At 40.8% G+C, this 19,609-nt stretch overlaps 1 protein-coding gene across 4 annotated transcripts in view; it reads right to left on the reverse strand.

Moving 5' to 3' along the window:
• The window catches only part of tsnare1 (T-SNARE Domain Containing 1), a 997,034-nt gene that overhangs the window by 170,102 nt on the left and 807,323 nt on the right, over positions 1–19,609 (reverse strand). Inside the window, exon 11 of one of the 4 annotated variants that reach the window (XM_072267277.1) lies at positions 17,082–17,163. The exons of the other annotated variants lie outside the window; for them this stretch is intronic. Within the exon in view, the coding sequence (XP_072123378.1) occupies positions 17,131–17,163 (33 nt within the window). The 3' untranslated portion in view covers positions 17,082–17,130. Of the gene's footprint in view, positions 1–17,081; positions 17,164–19,609 lie in introns of those variants that run through there. 4 annotated transcript variants of the gene reach the window in all.

Raw genomic sequence — 19,609 nt, forward strand, 5'->3', positions numbered from 1 at the left:
TTGTTGCAAGGATAGAGCATCCCAAAGGCTGTGTTGCCTGCCTAATGCCCGGTTTTGGGACATCTTATCTGATTTGCAGTGGGAGGGGAAAGATCCAGTTGTTGTGGTCTATGTGGGTACCAACAACATAGGTAGAACAAGGAAAGAGGGTCTGCTGAGGAAATTTGGGCAGTTAGGTTCTAAATTAAAAAGCAGAACCAAAAAGGTGGTTATCTCTGGGTTACTACCTGAGCCATGTGTAAATTAGCATAGGGTCAAGAAGAGTTAACTGCATGGCTCAAGGATTGATGTGGGAGAAGTGGGTTTGAACTCATGGGAAATTGGCATCAGTATTGTGGAAGGAAGGAGCTGTACCAATGGGACGGGCTCCACCTGAACCGTGATGGGACCTGAATCCTGGCGAACCACATAACTACAGCTTTAAACCAAGTAGTAGGGAAGTGGGTTCAACAGATTGGAGGAGTATGGATAAAGTAAAAAAGAAAAGTGTGGGAAAGGATGAAGAAAAAGCAGAAGATAAAAAAGAGGAAAGTAAGAGTGGATGGAAGAAAAGTCAAGTGCAAAAATATACAAGATTACAAGATTTTAAAGGCACAAGGAGTGTAAGAGTACTTTATTTGAGTGCCTGTAGTATTCAAAATAAGGTCAGTGAACTTGTGGCACAAATCAGTACAAAGGGGTAAGAATTAGTGGCCATTACAGAGACGTGATTGTAGGGTGAAGAGGATTGGGAATTAAATATCCAAGGATATCAGGTAATACGTAGGGATAGGCAGGAAGGTAAGGGAGGTGGGGTAGCGTTCTTAATTAAAGATGAGATCAGGGCGATAGTGAGAGATGATATAAGATCTAAGGAACAGAATGCTGAATCCATCTGGGGAGAGATTAGGAATAGTAAAGGGAAAAAAATCACCGGTGGGAGTTGTCGATTGGCCACCAAATAATAATATTATAGTGGCACAGGCAATGAACAGAGAAATGTCTAAGGCATGTAAGAATGAAACAGCATGGAAGACTTTAACTTGCACATAGATTGGGTGATTCAAGTTGGTCGAGGCAGTCTTGAGGAGGGCTTCATAGTGTGTACGTGTGATGTCTTTCTTGAACAGCATGTTACTGAACCTACAAGGGAACATGCTATCCTAGATCTAGTCCTGTGCAATGAGACAGGTAAAATTAGTGATCTTGTAGTTAGGGATCCTCTTGGAAAGAATGAGCACAGTATAACTGAGTTTCTCATACAAATTGAGGATGCAATAGTTCAATCCAGAACCAGTGTATAATAGAGACTACAATGGGATGAGAAGATTTGGCTAGTGTAGACTGGGAACACAGGCCATATGGTGGGACAGTTGAAGACTTTCAAAGAGATTTTTCATGGTGCTCAACAGTAGCATATTCTAGTTAAAAGCAAGGACAGTAAGGGTGGGAAGAACCAGCCTTGGATAACTAAAGAAATAAAAAAAAAGACATCAAACTAAATGCTCATGCACACAAAGTCGCCAAGAATAGTGGGAAAATGGAAGATTGGGAAAACTTTAAATAGCAACAAAGTACCATGAAGTGAGCAATAAAGAAAGGGAAGATAAATTATGAAAATAAACAAGTACAAATTATAAAAATGGATAATAAAAGTTTTTATAATTATATGAAGTGGAAAAGGGTGGCTAAAGTGAACATAGGTTCCTTGAAGGACAAGATGGGGGAATTGATATTGGGTAATGAGGAAATGGCAGAGGCTTTGAGTGACTATTTTGTGTTGGTCTTCACGGTGGAGGACACGTCTAACATGCCAAAGAGAGATATGGATGCAATGGGAGGCGAGGACCTCCATACAATAGCTGTCACTAAAGAGGTACTGCTGAGCAAACTTGTGGGCCTAAAGATAGATAAGTCCCCTGGTCCTGAAAAAATGCATCCCAGGGTACTGAAAAAAATGGAAGAAGTTATAGTAGAGGCTTTGTTGATAATTTACCAAAATTCTCTGGACTCTGGTGAGGTTCCAGCAGATTGGAAAACAGCAAGTGTCACGCCACTATTCAAAAAAGGACGTAGGCAAAAGGCAGGTAACTATAGGCCAGTTAGTTTAACATTTGTAGTTGGGAAAATGCTTGAAGCAATCGTTAAAGAAGAAATAGTGAGGCATCCAGAAAGTAATGGATCCATCAGGCAGACACAGCATGGATTCAGCAAAGGCAATCCTGTTTGACAAAGTTACTGGAGTTCTTTGAGGATATAATGAGTGCAGTGGATAGAGAGGAACCGGTGGATGTTATTTACTTGGATTTCCAGAAGGCGTTTGATAAGGTGCCACATAAAAGACTTATCCATAAGATAAGAATGCATAGAGTTGGGGGTGATGTATTAGCATGGATAGAGGATTGGTTAACTAATAGAAAGCAGAGAGTTGGAATACATGGGTGTTACTCTGGTTGGTAATCAGTGGTGAATGGTGTGTCGCAGGGGTTGGTGCTGGGCACACAACTGTTCACGATATACATTAATGATCTGGAACAGGGGACAGAGTGTAGTGTATCTAAGTTTGCTGATGACACTAAATTGAGTGGAATAGCAAATTGTGCAGAAGATACGGAGAGTCTGCAGAGAGATATAGAAAGGTGAAGTGAATGGGCAAGGGTCTGGCAGATGGAGTACAATGTTGGTAAATGTGAAGTCATCCACTTTGGAAGGAAAAATGAAAGAGCAGATTATTATCTAAATGGTAAAAAATTGCAGCATGCTGCTGTGCAGAAGGACTTGGGAGTGCTTGTGCATGAATCACAAAAGGTTGGATTGCAGGTACAACAGGTTATTAAGAAGGCAAATGGAACGTCGGCCTTCATTGCTAGAGGGATTGAATTTAAGAATAAGGAGGTTATGCAGCAACTGTACAGGGTACTGGTGAGGCTGCACCTGGAGTACTGTGTGCAGTTCTGGTCTCCTTACCAGAGGAAGGATATACTGGCATTGGAGGTGGTGCAGAGGAGGTTCACCAGGTTGATTCCAGAGATGAGGGGGTTAGACTAAGAGGACAGATTGACTCGCCTGGGACTGTACTTACTGGAATTCAGAAGAATGAGAGGAGATCTTATAGAAACATATAAAATTATGAAAGGGATAGATAAGGTAGAGGCAGGAAAGTTGCTTCCATTGTTAGGTGAGGCTAGAACTAGGGGACAGATCCTCAAGATTTAGGGGAGGAGATTTAGGATGGAGATGAGGAGGAGCTGCTTTCCCCAGAGAGTGGTGAATCTGTGGAATTCTCTGCCCAATGAAGCAGTGGTGTTACCTCAGTAAATATATTTAAGACAAGGTTGGATCTATGTTTGCATAGTAAGGGAATTAAGGGTTATGGGGAAAAGGCAGGTAGACGGAGATGAATCCATAGCCAGATCAGCCATGGCCATGAGCCATCAAGTGCAGCAGGCTCAATGGACCAGATGGCCTACTCCTGCTCCTATATCTTATGTTCTTATAGGACAGCACATAGAGAAATGCAACAAAAACTTGAGTCAAATTACTTTCTTCAGCATTATCAGGCTATACTCAGAAATCTCTCATTACCACTTCTAACTTATTTTTCAATAAAAACAATTGCAATCCACAATTCAGCCCTTATTGGCACAGTTTGTCTTCTTTTTCACATTTTTGTAAATTCTATTGGATTCCTTAATTTTTCTGTAGTTATCTGTAAGACAATGAATCTCAAGGTAGTACTTGGTAACATATTTCTACTTTAATCATAAAATTTTCTTTGACTTAGTAGAGTAACAGTGAATCTTCTGTTTACATGCAGGGTCAAAAGACTGCTGCACACTATGAAATAGAGTAAATCAGCAACAAAATATTATACTGCACTTAGAAGGAGAGAAATATAAGCCTTGATTGTCATCCAATGTCACAACTGTTAGGCATATCAGGTGAGAATAAGACTGGATACAATGAGTGAATATCTTGCCAATGTTCACATTCAAGGGACCACTTGTAGATTTATTGCTTGAGAGCATTGAAGGAAAATAATAGTATCTGTGGAAAAGTACATTGAAATGAGTTACCACCTTCAGAAGAAAAGGGAAAAAAATACAAAGAAAAGAGAATGAAGAATACATTTAATTCCCAGGTCCAAATTACATATTCTCCACATGCCGAAGATGATTTGGAATCTTGTTTGTGATAGTTGCTGTTATGCTAGAGCGACTTTAATCAGCAGCAAATCACTTACTTTCTTTTAACAATCTGCTTGAATTGTGACTTGATGGCGAATAAAAATAGATATGTCTGAATGTGTATTTTTGGGGAAAGATGCAACAACATAACCTGGAGTTAGATTTTTAATGTTTGTGGCCCTTTGGTAAGCAGCTCAAATGAATGAATCATAATTCCATCAATCTTTCTCATTCTTATTACATGAACTTTTTATATACACATTATTCTGCTGGCTTTATAAATGCACAAACAAGTGACATTTATCTTTGGCTTACTTAAAAGGGCACCTTGCTTATGAAATATGTTCTTCACTTTATATAAGAGTCATGCATCATCTCTGGCATCTGATGCCACCCTTTACTTCTTTGTAAAACTTTCCTCAAATCCCATTAAGCGGTCACTAAATTCTTTGCAGACTATAATGATATCACTATGACTGTCCGGCAGACTTTTTTCCACCTCCTTTCCACAACACATACTGAACTGAGTGTATGCCAACAAAATACTCTGCAGATCTATCTCGCCAAAACCCAAGATAGACTGGCCCCCTTTGAGGAAATGGGGTTCTTCCTTTTTTGTTGCCAAGGAAGAGTTTACTTAGAAAATAAAAAATGCAAGGAAAACCAGCTATATGTCTGATGAAAGCATTGTATCTGGATGTAATGTGGCAACTGCTCTGCCCAAGGCTACAACAGTTGCAGAGAGTTGTGAACACAGTTCAGTCTATCATATAACCATATAACAATTATAGCACAGAAACAGCCGATCTCGGCCCTTCTAGTCCATGATGAAACTCTTACTCTTAACTAGTCACACCGACCTGCACTCAGCCCATAACCCTCCATTCCTTTCCTGTCCATATAGCTATCCAATTTAACCTTAAACGACAACATCGAACCTGCCTCAACCACTTCTGCTGGAAGCTCGTTCCACACAGCCACCACTCTCTGAGTAAAGAAGTTCCCCCTCATGTTACCTCTAAACTTCTGCCTTTTAACTCTCAACTCATGTCCTCTTGTTTGAATCTCCCCCACTCTCAATGGAAAAAGCCTATCCATGTCAACTCTATCAATCCCCCTCATAATTTTAAATACCTCTATCAAGTCCCCCCTCAACCTTCTACACTCCAAAGAATAAAGACCCAACTTGTTCAACCTTTCTCTGTAACTTAGAAGATGAAACCCAGGTAACATTCTTGTAAATCTTCTCTGTACTCTCAATTTTGTTGACATCTTTCCTATAATTCGGTGACCAGAACTGTACGCAATACTCCAAATTTGGCCTTACCAATGCCTTGTACAATTTCAACATTACATCCCAACTCCTATACTCGATGCTCTGATTTATAAAGGCCAGCATACCAAAAGCTTTCTTCACCACCCTATCCACATGAGATTCCACCTTCTGGGAATTATGCACCATTATTCCTAGATCCCTCTGTTCTACTGCATTCTTCAATGCCCTACCATTTACCATGTATGTCCTATTTTGATTAGTCCTACCAAAATGTAGCACCTCACATTTTTCAGCATTAAACTCCATCTGCCATCTTTCAGCCCACTCTTCTAACTGGCCTAAATCTCTCTGCAAGCTTTGAAAACCTACTTCATTATCCACAACTCCACCTATCTTAGTATCATCTGCATACTTACTAATCCAATTTACCACCCCATCATCCAGATCATTAATATATGACAAACAACATCAGACCCAGTACAGATCCCTGAGGCACACCACTAGACACCGGCCTTCAACCTGACAAACAGTTATCCCCCACCACTCTCTGGCGTCTCCCATCCAGCCACTGCTGAATCCATTTTACTACTTCAATATTAATACCTAACAATTAAACCTTCCTAACTAACCTTCCGTGTGGGACCTTGTCAAAGGCCTTACTGAAGTCCATATAGACAACATCGACTGCTTTACCCTCGTCAACTTTCCTAGTAACCTCTTCAAAAAATTCAATAAGATTTGTCAAACATGACCTTCCACGCACAAATCCATGTTGACTGTTCCTAATCAGACCCTGTCTATCCAGATAATTACATATACCATCTCTAAGAATACTTTCTATCAGTTTACCCACCACTGACGTCAAACTCACAGGCCGATGACTGCTAGGTTTACTCTTAGAACCCTTTTTAAACAATGGAACAACACGAGCAATACGCCAATCCTCTGGCACCATCCCCGTTTCTAATGACATTTGAATTATTTCTGTCAGAGGTCCTGCTATTTCCGCACTAACTTCCCTCAAGGTCCTAGGGAATATCCTGTCAGGACCTGGAAACTTATCCACTTTTATATTCCTTAAAAGCGCCAGTACTTCCTCTGCTTTAATCATCATAGTTTCCATAACTGCCCTACTTGTTTCCCTTACCTTACACAATTCAATGTTTTTCTTCTAAGTGAATACTGAAGAAATTGTTCAAAATCTCCCCCATCTCTTTTGCATGTCATGCAAACCAAACTCCCCTCCACTGACTCTGTTGACACTTCCTGCTACCTCAGTAAAACAGAGACTCTCCCACCTCATTCAATTTCTCTTCTTACCTCTCCTGTTGGGCAGAAGATACAAAAGCCTGAAAGCACAAATCATCAATTTCAAATACTGCTACTGCTTCTATCCCACTGTTATTCGACTTTTGAATGGGCTTCTTATACATTGAAGGATGTACTTTTGACCTTCCAGCCCCTGCACTTTATTTATCTGTGTACTGCACTTTCTTTGTAACTAGAACACTATATTCTATATTTGGTTTTCTTTCTACTATTTCGATAGTAATGTACAGCATGATGTGTCTGGGTTGCACATAAATTAAGCTTTTTTCGGTATCTTGTATATGTGACAATAATAGTAAACCATACAACCAACCAACCAACCAATGTCTAGTGGTGCATCTGAAGTAAGTTTCTCCAACAAAGGTCCCTTATATTTAAAAACACCTCAATTAGATATGCCCTCAACCTTGTTAGTTCCAAAGAATGTAACTCTACCTTCCTAACATTTTCCTCAAAATTATAATTGTTCAGTCCTAGCCACAATAGAGTCACATCTTTCCTGTAATCTGGTGACCAGAACTATGCATTGTAATTGAACTATGGGCTAACTAAAGTGTGAATTTCAAAAATAATCGTCATGTTTTTAAATTCTATTGCATCTTCACAAACCTATTGTTTTGTTGTCCTAACCTTAAGGATCTGTGGGCATACACACCCAGGTCCCTCTTTATTTTGACTCCTCCCAATACCTTTCCATTTATTGTGTATTTCCTTGCCTAGTCGCAATTCCCTAATGAATTTCCTCACACAAAGTAAATCCTGTTTATCACTTTTTGTTTCAACTAACCAGACACTGGTAAAAACACAGTTGTGAAGTGGAGCACTAATTTATCATGTGCATAAAGCCAGAAGCTTCATGTTCAGCTGAAATCTGCAGGGTGGCCCTTGATGATGAAAAAGAATAAGAGGCTACAGAAAAATCCTTGAGGAACTCCAGAACTAATGGTCTAACTCTGTGAAGAAAAGATGATATTGTTGATTCTCTGATACATGTGAATTGATAGGGGAATCCCCAGATGAGGCAAATCCCATATCTCTGAAGACAGCCAGTGGAAGAGTGCAAACACTAAATCAATATTGCAATGGATTGGAGCATGGACATTTTCTGTTCAAGTCTCTCACAGCATTTGAACTTCAAACCTTTCAGTTTAAAGGAAAGAAAGATAAGAACTGATCTTAAGCCAATGAACAATTTCCCTTGCACAAAATTTACTTTTTACAAATGTGGAGTACAAAATATGTATAATAATGGATAGCTTATAAAACATCTATCAAAACATTTACTTTATAAAAATACGTCTTCTCGATATTTCCATGGTTTCTGAAAGGATTACCAGAATCCTGAAGAAATACCAGATTACTACTACTACTACTACTATGTCGACTCAGGCCTGGGGGGCCGGCGTCAGGCACGATGATGGACTCTCCACTTCTCTCTCTCCCTCATCAGTGTGTTCAGTTCATCTACATTACCCGCGCCACTGTCTTCTAGGAGCATGTTGACCATAGTCTTGGGAGAGCGCCCAGGGTTCATCCTTCCATGCTTGGGCTCCCATATGATGACTAGGCTGGCAGGTAGCTCGGGGTGGCGTAGACAGTGCCCCGCTAGTTGCAGTCTTCTCGCCTCGATTTTACCAGATTAATACCACCCCCAAAACCATAAGGAAGCTAAATCCCAGTTTATGCAGGCCAAAGGTAACCTGAAATTCAGGACAGCTGGTGTTTACAGGATTCTCTGCGCAAACGGAGCAGCATACATCAGCCAGATGGGGACATGGTGGAAACCCGCATCAAGGACCATCGGAGGTGACACTGTTCGGGTTATCCAGAGAAGAGCACAACATTGACCATTGTATTGACTTCAACGGCATAAAACTAATGTGGTGCGTCAGTGGCTTTGGGACAGCCTGCTGAAGGAAGCCATTGAAATAAGACTAGAAAATAAGAATTTTAATAAAGATGAAGGTTGCGCTCTAAGTAGCAACTGGAATACGATTTTAAACAAGGTGGGACAGGGGAAACCTGATTGGTTAAGGACTAACAACACACATCAAAGTTGCTGGTGAACGCAGCAGGCCAGGCAGCATCTGAAGGAAGAGGTGCAGTCGACGTTTCAGGCCGAGACCCTTCGTCAGGACTAACTGAAGGAAGAGTGAGTAAGGGATTTGAAAGTTGGAGGGGGAGGGGGAGATTCAAAATGATAGGAGAAGACAGGAGGGGGAGGGATGGAGCCAAGAGCTGGACAGGTGATTGGCAAAAGGGGATACGAGAGGATCATGGGACAGGAGGTCCGGGAAGAAAGATGGGGGGGGGGGGGAACCCAGAGGATGGGCAAGAGGTATATTCAGAAGGACAGAGGGAGAAAAAGGAGAGTGAGAGAAAGAATGTGTGCATAAAAATGAGTAACAGATGGGATACGAGGGGGAGGTGGGGCCTTAGCGGAAGTTAGAGAAGTCGATGTTCATGCCATCAGGTTGGAGGCTACCCAGACGGAATATAAGGTGTTGTTCCTCCAACCTGAGTGTGGCTTCATCTTTTCCGTAACTTCCGCCACCTCCAACGGGATCCCACCACTAAGCACATCTTTCCCTTCCCGCCTCTCTCTGCATTCCGCAGGGATCGCTCCCTACACAACTCCCTTGTCCATTCGTCCGCCCCATCCCTCCCCACTGATCTCCCTCCTGGCACTTATCCGTGTAAGCGGAACAAGTGCTACACATGCCCTTACACTTCCTCCCTTACCACCATTCAGGGCCCCAAACAGTCCTTCCAGGTGAGGCAACACTTCACCTGTGAGTCGACTGGGGTGATATACTGCGTCCGGTGCTCCCGATGTGGCCTTTTATATATTGGCGAGACCCGACGCAGACTGGGAGACCGCTTTGCTGAACATCTACGCTCTGTCCGCCAGAGAAAGCAGGATCTCCCAGTGGCCACACATTTTAATTCCACATCCCATTCCCATTCTGACATGTCCATCCACGGCCTCCTCTACTGTAAAGATGAAGCCACACTCAGGTTGGAGGAACAACACCTTATATTCCGTCTGGGTAGCCTCCAACCTGATGGCATGAACATCGACTTCTCTAACTTCTGCTAAGGCCCCACCTCCCCCTCGTATCCCATCTGTTACTCATTTTTATGCACACATGCTTTCTCTCACTCTCCTTTTTCTCCCTCTGTCCCTCTGAATATAACTCTTGCCTATCCTCTGGGTTCCCCCCCCCCCTTCTTTCTTCCCGGACCTCCTGTCCTATGATCCTCTCGTATCCCCTTTTGCCAATCACCTGTCCAGCTCTTGGCTCCATCCCTCCCCCTCCTGTCTTCTCCTATCATTTTGAATCTCCCCCTCCCCCTCCAACTTTCAAATCCCTTACTCACTCTTCCTTCAGTTAGTCCTGACGAAGGGTCTCGGCCTGAAACGTCGACTGTACCTCTTCCTACAGATGCTGCCTGGCCTGCTGCGTTCACCAGCAACTTTGATGTGTGTTGCTTGAATTTCCAGCATCTGCAGAATTCCTGTTGTTTGTGGTTAAGGACTAGCTAATTAGGAGGGACGGACGATGAGAGCTGAGTATATATAGCACCAGACTAGAAGTACTAACCATCATCGCTGATGAAGATGGTGGAGTTTGCCATCAAAACATCAGTCAAAATCAATGCCTGTATCCAGTTGGAAGCCCAAGAAGAGGTGTATGTTATATATGCAGGAAAAGCATTAGATCCTTTTCAACTGTCATTTTACTTGTGCTTTATATCTTGTCTCTTTTATTCCTCAACCCCTCTTCAAACTTCCTCTTTATTCTGTTTCCTGGGTGTGATTTTGAAGCAGATCTTGGGTTAAAGTCAGCATATATCAATCAGAAATGTTGGAATTCTGCTAGGATTTTAATAAGGTCCTACACAGAAAGTTGGTTAACAGTGTTACAGCACCTGACATGGATTGAGAATTAGTTATTAGATTGAGAAAGCAAAGAGTGTAGATGAACAGAACCTTCTCAGGATGTAAGCTGTGACTAGTTGCTTACCGCAGGGATCAGTGCTCAGGTCGCAGCTGTTCACAATGTGACTGAGAGGACAAAATGGCACACTTCCAAGTTTGTTGACAACACTGACCTGGTTGGGATTGTAATTAGGGAAGTGGAAGTAAAGAGGTTTCAAGAGGCTACAGACATGCTGAATCAATGGGCAATAATATGGCAGATGGCATGTAATATGGAAAAATGTGATGTCATACACATTGGTGTACATCACATAAATACGGAGTATTTATTGTGTAATGTTAAAGTTCAGACACGGTTGGCCAACATGCAGATGTAGCAAGTGAATAGGAGAGAAAGTGAAATATTTGTCTTTTTTCTACGAAGATTTGACTGCAAGATTAGAAGAGTCATGTTGTAATTAAGAGTTTTAGTCACCATATCTTTGAAAGTATGTACTGTGCTGCTCTTCTTCACAGCTGACTGTGAACACTGGGCTATCCAGTCCCACCATCAATAAGCAATAAGGTATCCTTGATTTTTTTTAACAGGAAATCATGAGGCTATCTTTAAAATAGAAAAGAAACACCGCTTTAAATAATCTCCAAGAGCTTTTAATTTATCAACAAATGAAAAATACCATGTTTAAGATTACAGTCTCCTTTTCTCTTCCTTTAGGATCACTACATCATACCCACTAAAACAGCAATAATATAGTCATACAGCACAGAAACAGACCCTTCAGGCAAATTCATCCATGCTGAACAAGTTGTCTATTTGGACTAGTCCTATTTCCTTTTGTGTGGTCCATTTAAACCTTTCCTACCCATGTACCTGTCTAAATTACAATTGTACCTGCCTCCGCAGCAGAGTCAATATAATCACCACTCTCTATGTGAAAAAGTTCCTCCTTAGATTTCCTTTAAATCTTTTTGTCCCACCATACATCTATGGCCTCTAATTTTAGACTCCCCTACTCTGAGAAAAACATGGTGATCATTCACCTCATCTATCCCCCTCATGATTTTGTAAACCTCAAGTGATCACATCTCAGCCTCCTATGCTCTAACGAGAAAAATCCCAGTCTCTTCTCATAATTCAAGCCCTACTGTTCCTGCAACATCCTTGAGAATCTTTCCTGAACCTGTTCTAACTTAATGAGGTTCTTCCCAGAACTGGGCATCCAGAATCACACACAATGCTCCAAGTGTAGTCTCACCAACATCTTGTACAGCCATAACATGACATTCCAACTCTGTACTCTCATATTACTAACCCTCATTCTTTCCAAACTTGGTTTCACAAGGAGGGTAATCTCCAAAAAAAAAACCTGTTATGCAGCATTGATGAGGCTTGGAGAAAGCAAAACACAGAAAGTTAAAAAGGATAGCAGGAAAGTAGTAGCCAGGGCTGAGGCACAGAAAGACTAGGAAAGACAAGAGAAAAGGGTATTGAGGACAAACGTATTTTTGGCACTCATTTGTCTCGTGACAGACTTAACTCATAGCCTTTAACAATATTCCTGTTTTTGGTGCTTGAAGATGCCTGTGGCATACACCCAAAGACTGAACATCTCAGGCCTTCTGTTTATCCATTGCTGACAGCTGAGTATATTTTGGTCTTCCAAAGATTGATAGCTGCAATCCTCAGTATGCAGCTTGCTATTACTTACACAATTTTGTTACCACTTATTGATGCTGTCTGTGTAGGCAGATAGCTCAGATAACAGCACATTTCCTTCTAAATCAAATAATGTATTGTGAGGAGCCCAAACCTCTATCTAAGCACGTCAACACCTGGAATAAGTAGCATACATGAAACTGGAATAACTGGAAGCTAAATGACAAACTCAGGTTAAAGCACTGCTTGTTTTCTGTGTGTTAATATAACTTATCCGAGGGCACCTCAATCTCATTTAATGACATAATAGATACATTTAACAATAAACTCAAATTTAACTTATAGTGAAGTGGAAATGCCTGGAAATAGGGTTCCCTTTGTTTTTAATAGTACCAGAAAAAAATTATACAACTAATATGAATTTCTTATATGTTCAAGACCAAAGAAGATAAGTATTTCCCTTATAATTTAATAAAGTGGGATCATCAAAATATTTAGTACTTTGGTGTTAAAATATTAACAATGTCCAACATTTACTACTGTAAATATTAGTACAAACTAACTGCACTCTTGAAATACACTTATTTTTAAATCTGCACGTATCTTGGTCTTCCGGTCAAGATGGTGCCAGCGTACAACGCTCTCTTGGTCAACATCTTCCAGATAGCAAACAAAAGTAGATTTCTTACATCTTTTATGCCTGGTTTTCAACTTAATTGTGTTCCTGGGACCATTTGAGGCTGTGATTTGCAGCTTGGAATCATTTGAGTGATCCAGTGCTTTGCTGGCTCTGAGAAAGTTCCGCAAAGCCAGCATGTACTCGGATGGCCTCACTGCGAAGAAACTTCAAGATGGGATGTGTGCCAATGTTTGACTCCATTTTTCTGTATAAAACGTCCACTAGTCGCTGATTAAAGCTTCGAGGAAGACTGAGACATTGAGGCGAATGCAGAAGGCAAGCGAGAGTTTCAGCACTGACGGCTGGTCTTCTGATCGCTGCCAGAGGAGTCTGTGAACGGCCATTTGCAGTGTGGCGGATGAGAAGGCCCCTCTGCCTCATGTGGTGTCCCTCTCTTTTGATGAATGTCGGTGATATTGTAGATGGCGTTGTAGTTCTGAGTTTATGGACTGTGAATGTTTTCAGATTTAAGGTTTTTATATTTTGTGTTTTTTATTGCTGTTTTGTTGTATGAGCGAAGGGTATTTGGAGGTTTGATGTTCCGTGAGTGTTCTGTTAGTTTTTTGTGGGGTGGTGGGGTTGTTTTCAGGGGTTGATGTCCCTGTTTGCTTTGTGCGGTTGTAGGGTTTTTTTGGTGGGGGCCGGTTAATGATCGGGATGCTGTTCCTTTTTGTACGGGGGGATGGGTTTGATGTTTCTCTCTGAATGACTTTCATTTTCTTTCTTTATTTCGTGGCTCGCTGGAGAAATACAGATTTCAGAGTTGTATAGGGATACATGCTTTGATAATAAATGAACCTTTGATATAATCACTTAAGTATCTTCACTATTAATATCCACCTTTGGCAAGCTTGTCTACGATTGACTTACAGTAGTAATGCTACTGGACCATATGACTGTCACTCTGTCACTGACTTCCCCATGCTGGAGAACTGATTGAATAGAATCCTGATTGAGGAGTACAAAGGAGTGGATATAGCAACTTTACAATAACTCCGAAGACACAAGGGACTGTATACCTGGAACAAAATATAAACTGCTGAAAGAACTCAACAAGTCAAGCAGTACCTGTGGAGGGAAGGGGCTGGTGAGACCTTGCATCAGGACTCAGCATGTAGAAGGGAAGCAGCCAGGATACAAAAGTGAAAGGGAGGTTTGACACAAAGGTTAGTAGGTGATAGGGGGAACCACAAAAAAAAATCTGCTGGAATCTGAAACAAAAATGGAAATGCTGGAAGAACTCAGATAGTCAAACAGCATCTGTGGAACGAGAAATCAGTCAATGGTAGCACCCCTAACTCAGAGATGGGAGAAGAATGCGGAGTTTACATTTAAAACAGAGCTAGAAGGAGGACTGAGGTTAAGATGAAAGGCTATATGTAGATAGGTTAAGACAGATCAGGTGATAAGGAGCATGAATACTAACCAATAGCAAGAAAGGGACATAAGCATGATAATAGGAGATGATAAGAGAGCAGTTTAGTTAAAGTTGGAAAATTCAATGTTCATTCCAGAAGGGTGCACTGACTTGCCTAGACAGAAGATAAGATGTTGCTCTGTTGGTTCCCATTGGGCCTCATTCCAGCAATGGGGAAGATAGCAAACAGACGGGGTGGAAAGGGAATGGAATGACAGTTAAAGTAACATGCAGCAGAAAAGCTTGGGTTCATCCCTCTGGACTGTGCACTGGTGTTCTGTAAAGGCTCCATGCACTATGTCAGAGGGGAGGGCATCTTTCCAGAGTACGGAGGACATTTCAGAGATACAAGGGTAGGAGGCCTCAAATCTGAAGCAATTGCAATGGAGATGAAGATGGGGAAGAAATGGTGTCTTTATAGGAGGCAGGTTGAGCTGTGGGAATCTGTGGGTTTATAATAGATATTAGTTGCTGGTCTACGGTATCTCCTGAAATGGAGACAAAGAGATCCAGAAAAGGAAAGTAAATCAGAGATGGACTACATAAATGTACGGGCAGAGTGGAAACTGCTAACAAAGTTGCTGAAATTTTTGAGTTTGATTTCATTAATTTGGAGACAAAAATTTAGTTTAATTCATCTTTCCTGCCTTGGGAGATCAAGTTGAATTGGACTTCTTCCAATTTCAAATATTTTTTTCTCTAGATATTCCATTGAAATTTCGTTTGCTTGTAATTCCCGTGAAAATGTATTCTTAATTCAGATTGATGGCACTTAGCAAAAGATAATGCAATGAAATAATTGAGGCAATCACAACAATTAAGTTGAAACAATGAACTTGTTAGTGGTTAAACACTTGGTGGTTCTTTCACAAGGTTTCTAATGAAACTCCAGATGGGAATAGGAAGCGAATACAGGACAGCTAAGAAAAGGAGACACATGGCTCTTCAGAAGAAGCAAATGTGTTGGTACTGATGGAAGGAAGGAAATCCAGCAGAGCAACCTTACCTCCCAATTCTAAAAATAAAGTGAAAACCTGACATGTTTATGAATGCTTTGCTCTTTAATGTAAAATGCAATTTTTAAACAAACAAGCCATAATTAATACTGTAATATTAATGTGCATCTGGTTTTGTGCTGATAAGTAGTTTCCTTTGGATTTTGCTGCACTCAAATCTCAATTAAAAGAAATCAACTATATTACTGACAGTCAGAACAACCAAACTCAAACAACCATTTTACTTGACTTGAAATCACTCTTACTAGAACAAGAAACAGCAGACATTCCGGATCTTCCTTAAAGCTAACTCCACTCAATTGTATATCAACTGTGAGTCTTTTCAGGATATGTATAGGTTGAGTACAACAGTTTGAGATATTTCAAAGCTGAACATTGTTTTTTATCAATGTCAGGGAAGATTTTTGTGGATTGAAAAGTGTGCCTCCAAGTTGCAATTTATAAATAACTATACAACTGCAAATTGCATGTGATCAATACAGTAATTGTTCTTCTGACAGAGACCTGCATGGTAATTTAAAAGCCTTTGTTATTTAAAAATAGACCCACAGCACCAAACTACTTATTAGCTCAGCTTCTGTAAAATGACAATAGCAACAAGAGGAAACTTGTGAGATCATCCATTTATAGCTGGTTGGTGATACCCATACAATCTAGTACATGCAATCATGTAGCTTGACACTGGACAACATAACTAATTTTGAGAACATCATGTCTACCTATAATGTGCAACATAGTGATGTAGTGGATGTTCCGATTCTGCAACAGGATATGCTGTAGATAGATTGACTGTGGGCAAATGACTGTAGATTATGTGTATTTCAATGCAGTATATTCCTGAACACAGACAGCAGTCTGCTTTCTGGCATAGTAAAAAAATAGACTTGTAAATTGCAGACATGTACGCTACCTCAAAGACTTACTGGGATTATTTTGAAACTTTGTAACTTAACTATTTGCAAATGGAGAAAGAGAGGCGTAGATTGGCCCAGAAGAGAAGTTGGAATGAGATGGATCAACAGGAATATTCTCCAATGGTCTGGATGCATGCAGCTTCAACAACATTCACTTGTGGTTTATTTTCTATAAAGGTTGGATATTTAAAAAAATGGAACTTACTGCTTTTTTCTTAAATGAGAATTAATTTAATTTCAAGTTAACAATGACCGCAGTGTCATCAATAGTAATAGAACATAGTCACCACTGACAGTATGCATCCAACTGAATTCCATCATCTTCAGGTACAACATAGATGTTCCTACTTATTTTGAACAAAGATCAGGGAAGTGGAGAATAAACATAAAATATTAATTCTCATCAAACAAAGTTAAAGAGTTGCCACATTTATCTCTATTCTGTGTGTGGAATAATTAATTTTGAAGCAGATACAGATGTAAAGAATGAGCTAAATATTTTTTGGACTCCATGTTATTATACAAAAGAACATTAGAAAATAGGAGCAGAAGTAGGCATCAAGTCCTTAAAGCTAGCCCTGCCATTTAATATGATAATGTTTATTTTTTAACTCATTCAAAGAGATGTGGGCTTCCCACACTGAGCCAGCATTTAATTGTCCTTGAGAAGATGGTGATGAGTTCCCTTCTTGAACATTTACAGTCCTTGAGGGTTGCTTATATTCATATGCTGTTAGCAGGTAAGTTCCAGGAATTTAACCCATTTCTGGTGAAGGAACAACAAAATATCAGGATGATGTGTGGCTTGGAGGGCAACTCCCATACTTCTACTGCCCTTGTCCTTCTGGTAGAGGTTGCTGGTTTGGAAGGTGTTATTTAAAGAGTTATTGCAATGCATCCTGTAAATTGTACAAATTGCTACTACACTGCATCGGTGGTAGAGTGAATGAATGATTGTGAATGGAGTGCCTATCAAGTAGGCTGCTATATCCAGTCAGGTTTTGAGCTCTTTGAGTGTTGTTGAAGATACATTCATCCGTACTAATGGAGAATATTTCCATTTCTCCATCTCATTCCAAATTTCTTCTCGGCCAGTTACCGTACCCATCTCTTCCTCAAAAATCAAATCTGCCAAATATTTTTCCACCTTGATTTTAAATACTTAGAAATATAGAAACATAGAAAACCTACAGCACAATACAGGCCCTTTGGCCCACAAAGCTGTGCTGAACATGTCCGTACCTTAGAACTACGTAGGCTGGCCCATAGCCCTCTATTTTTCTAAGCTCCATGTACCTATCAAGGAGTCTGTTAAAAGACCCTATTGTATCCACCTCCACCACTGTTGCCAGCAGCCCATTCCACGCACTTACCACTCACTGCGTAAAAAACTTACCCCGACATCTCCTCTGTACCTACTTCCAAGCACCTTAAAACTGTGCCCTCCCATGCTAGCCATTTTAGCCCTGGGAAAAAGCGTCTGATTATCCACATGATCAATGCCTCTCATCATCTTCTACACCTCTATCAATTAACCTCTTATTGTCCGTCACTTCAAGGAGAAAAGGCCGAGTTCACTCAACCTATTCTCATAAGCCATGCTCTCCAATCTAGGCAACATCCTTGTAAATCTCCTCTGTACTCTCTCTATAGTAGCCACTTCCTTTCTGTAGTGAGGTGACCAGAACTGAACACAGTACACCAAGTGGGGTCTGACCAAGGTCTTATATAGCCATAACATTACCGTACAGCTCTTGAACTCAATCCCATTGCTGATGAAGGCTATCACACCGTGTACACCTTCTTAACAGCACTGTCAACCTGCGCAGCAGCCTTGAGTGTCCGATTGACATGGACCCCAAGATCTAGCTGGTCCTCCATACTGCCAAGAGTCTTACAATTAATATTATATTCTGTCTTCATATTTGACCTACAGAAAGGAACCACGTCATACTTATCTGGGTTGAACTCCATCTGCCACTTCTCAGCCCAGTTCTGTATCCTATCGGAAGTCCCTCTGTAACCTCTGACAACCCTCAAGAGTATCCACAACACCCCCAACTTTTGTGTCATCAGTAAACTTACTAACTACCCTTCTACTTCCTCATCCAGGTCATTTATAAAAATCCCAAAGAGGAGGGGGTCTCAGAGCAGATCCCTGTGGAACACCACTGGTCACTGTCCTCCATGGAGAATATGAACCATCCACAACCACCTTTGCCTTCTGTGGGCAAGCCAATTCTGGATCCACAAAGTAAGGCCTCCTTGGATCCCATGCCACATTACTTTCTGATATCTTGCATAGGGAGCCTTATCAAATGCCTTACTGAAACCCATATACATTACCTCCACTTCTCTAACTATCAACATATTTTGTTACCTCTTCTAAGAACTCAATTAGGCTCGTAAGGCACAACCTGCACTTGACAAAGCCATGCTAACTACTGCTAATCAGATTATGTCTCTCCAAATGCTGCTGCATAGGATCTTCTCCAAGAATTTGCTCACCACTGAAGTAAGACTCACTGGTCTATAATTTCCTGGGTTATCTCCACTCCCTTTTCCTTGAACAAGGGAACAACATTTGCAACCTTCCAATCCTCTAGTACTTCTCCCGTCCCTATTGATGATGCAAAGATCATCACCAGAGGCTCATCAATCTACTCCCTCGCTTCCCACAGTTGCCTGGAGTATATCTCGTACTGTCCCGGTGACTTATCTAACTTAATACCTTTCAACAGCTCCAGCACATCCTCTTTCTTAATGTCTATACGCTCAAACATTTCAGTCCGCTGTAAGTCATCCCCGCAATTGCCAAGATCCTTTTTACTGGTGAATACTAAAGCAAAATCTCAACAACATCCTGTACAACTGCAGCAAAAATACTCTGTTCTTAAACTCTAGGCCCCTTGCTACATATATGTGCCTAAGGCCTTTGCACAGTACTGCATTTCAGCCAGGCTTCCTTTTCACTTAATGAAATGTTTTTCAGAAATGCACATTATTTAAGACAGTGTCAGTAGCATTATATTGTTATGCACCCTTACATGCACTCTATGTCAATTTGTACATCTACAGAATAGTATCTGCTAATATTATTGTGTTAATACTGTATTATTTTATGTGCTCTGTGTGATATATGTACTGTGCTTGCCATCTTAGTCCCAGAGGAATGTGGTTTCATTTAGTTGTGTACAGTTAAATGACAATAA

Source organism: Mobula birostris, chromosome 1 (assembly GCF_030028105.1).
Source record: "Mobula birostris isolate sMobBir1 chromosome 1, sMobBir1.hap1, whole genome shotgun sequence".
Lineage (NCBI taxonomy): Eukaryota > Metazoa > Chordata > Chondrichthyes > Myliobatiformes > Myliobatidae > Mobula > Mobula birostris.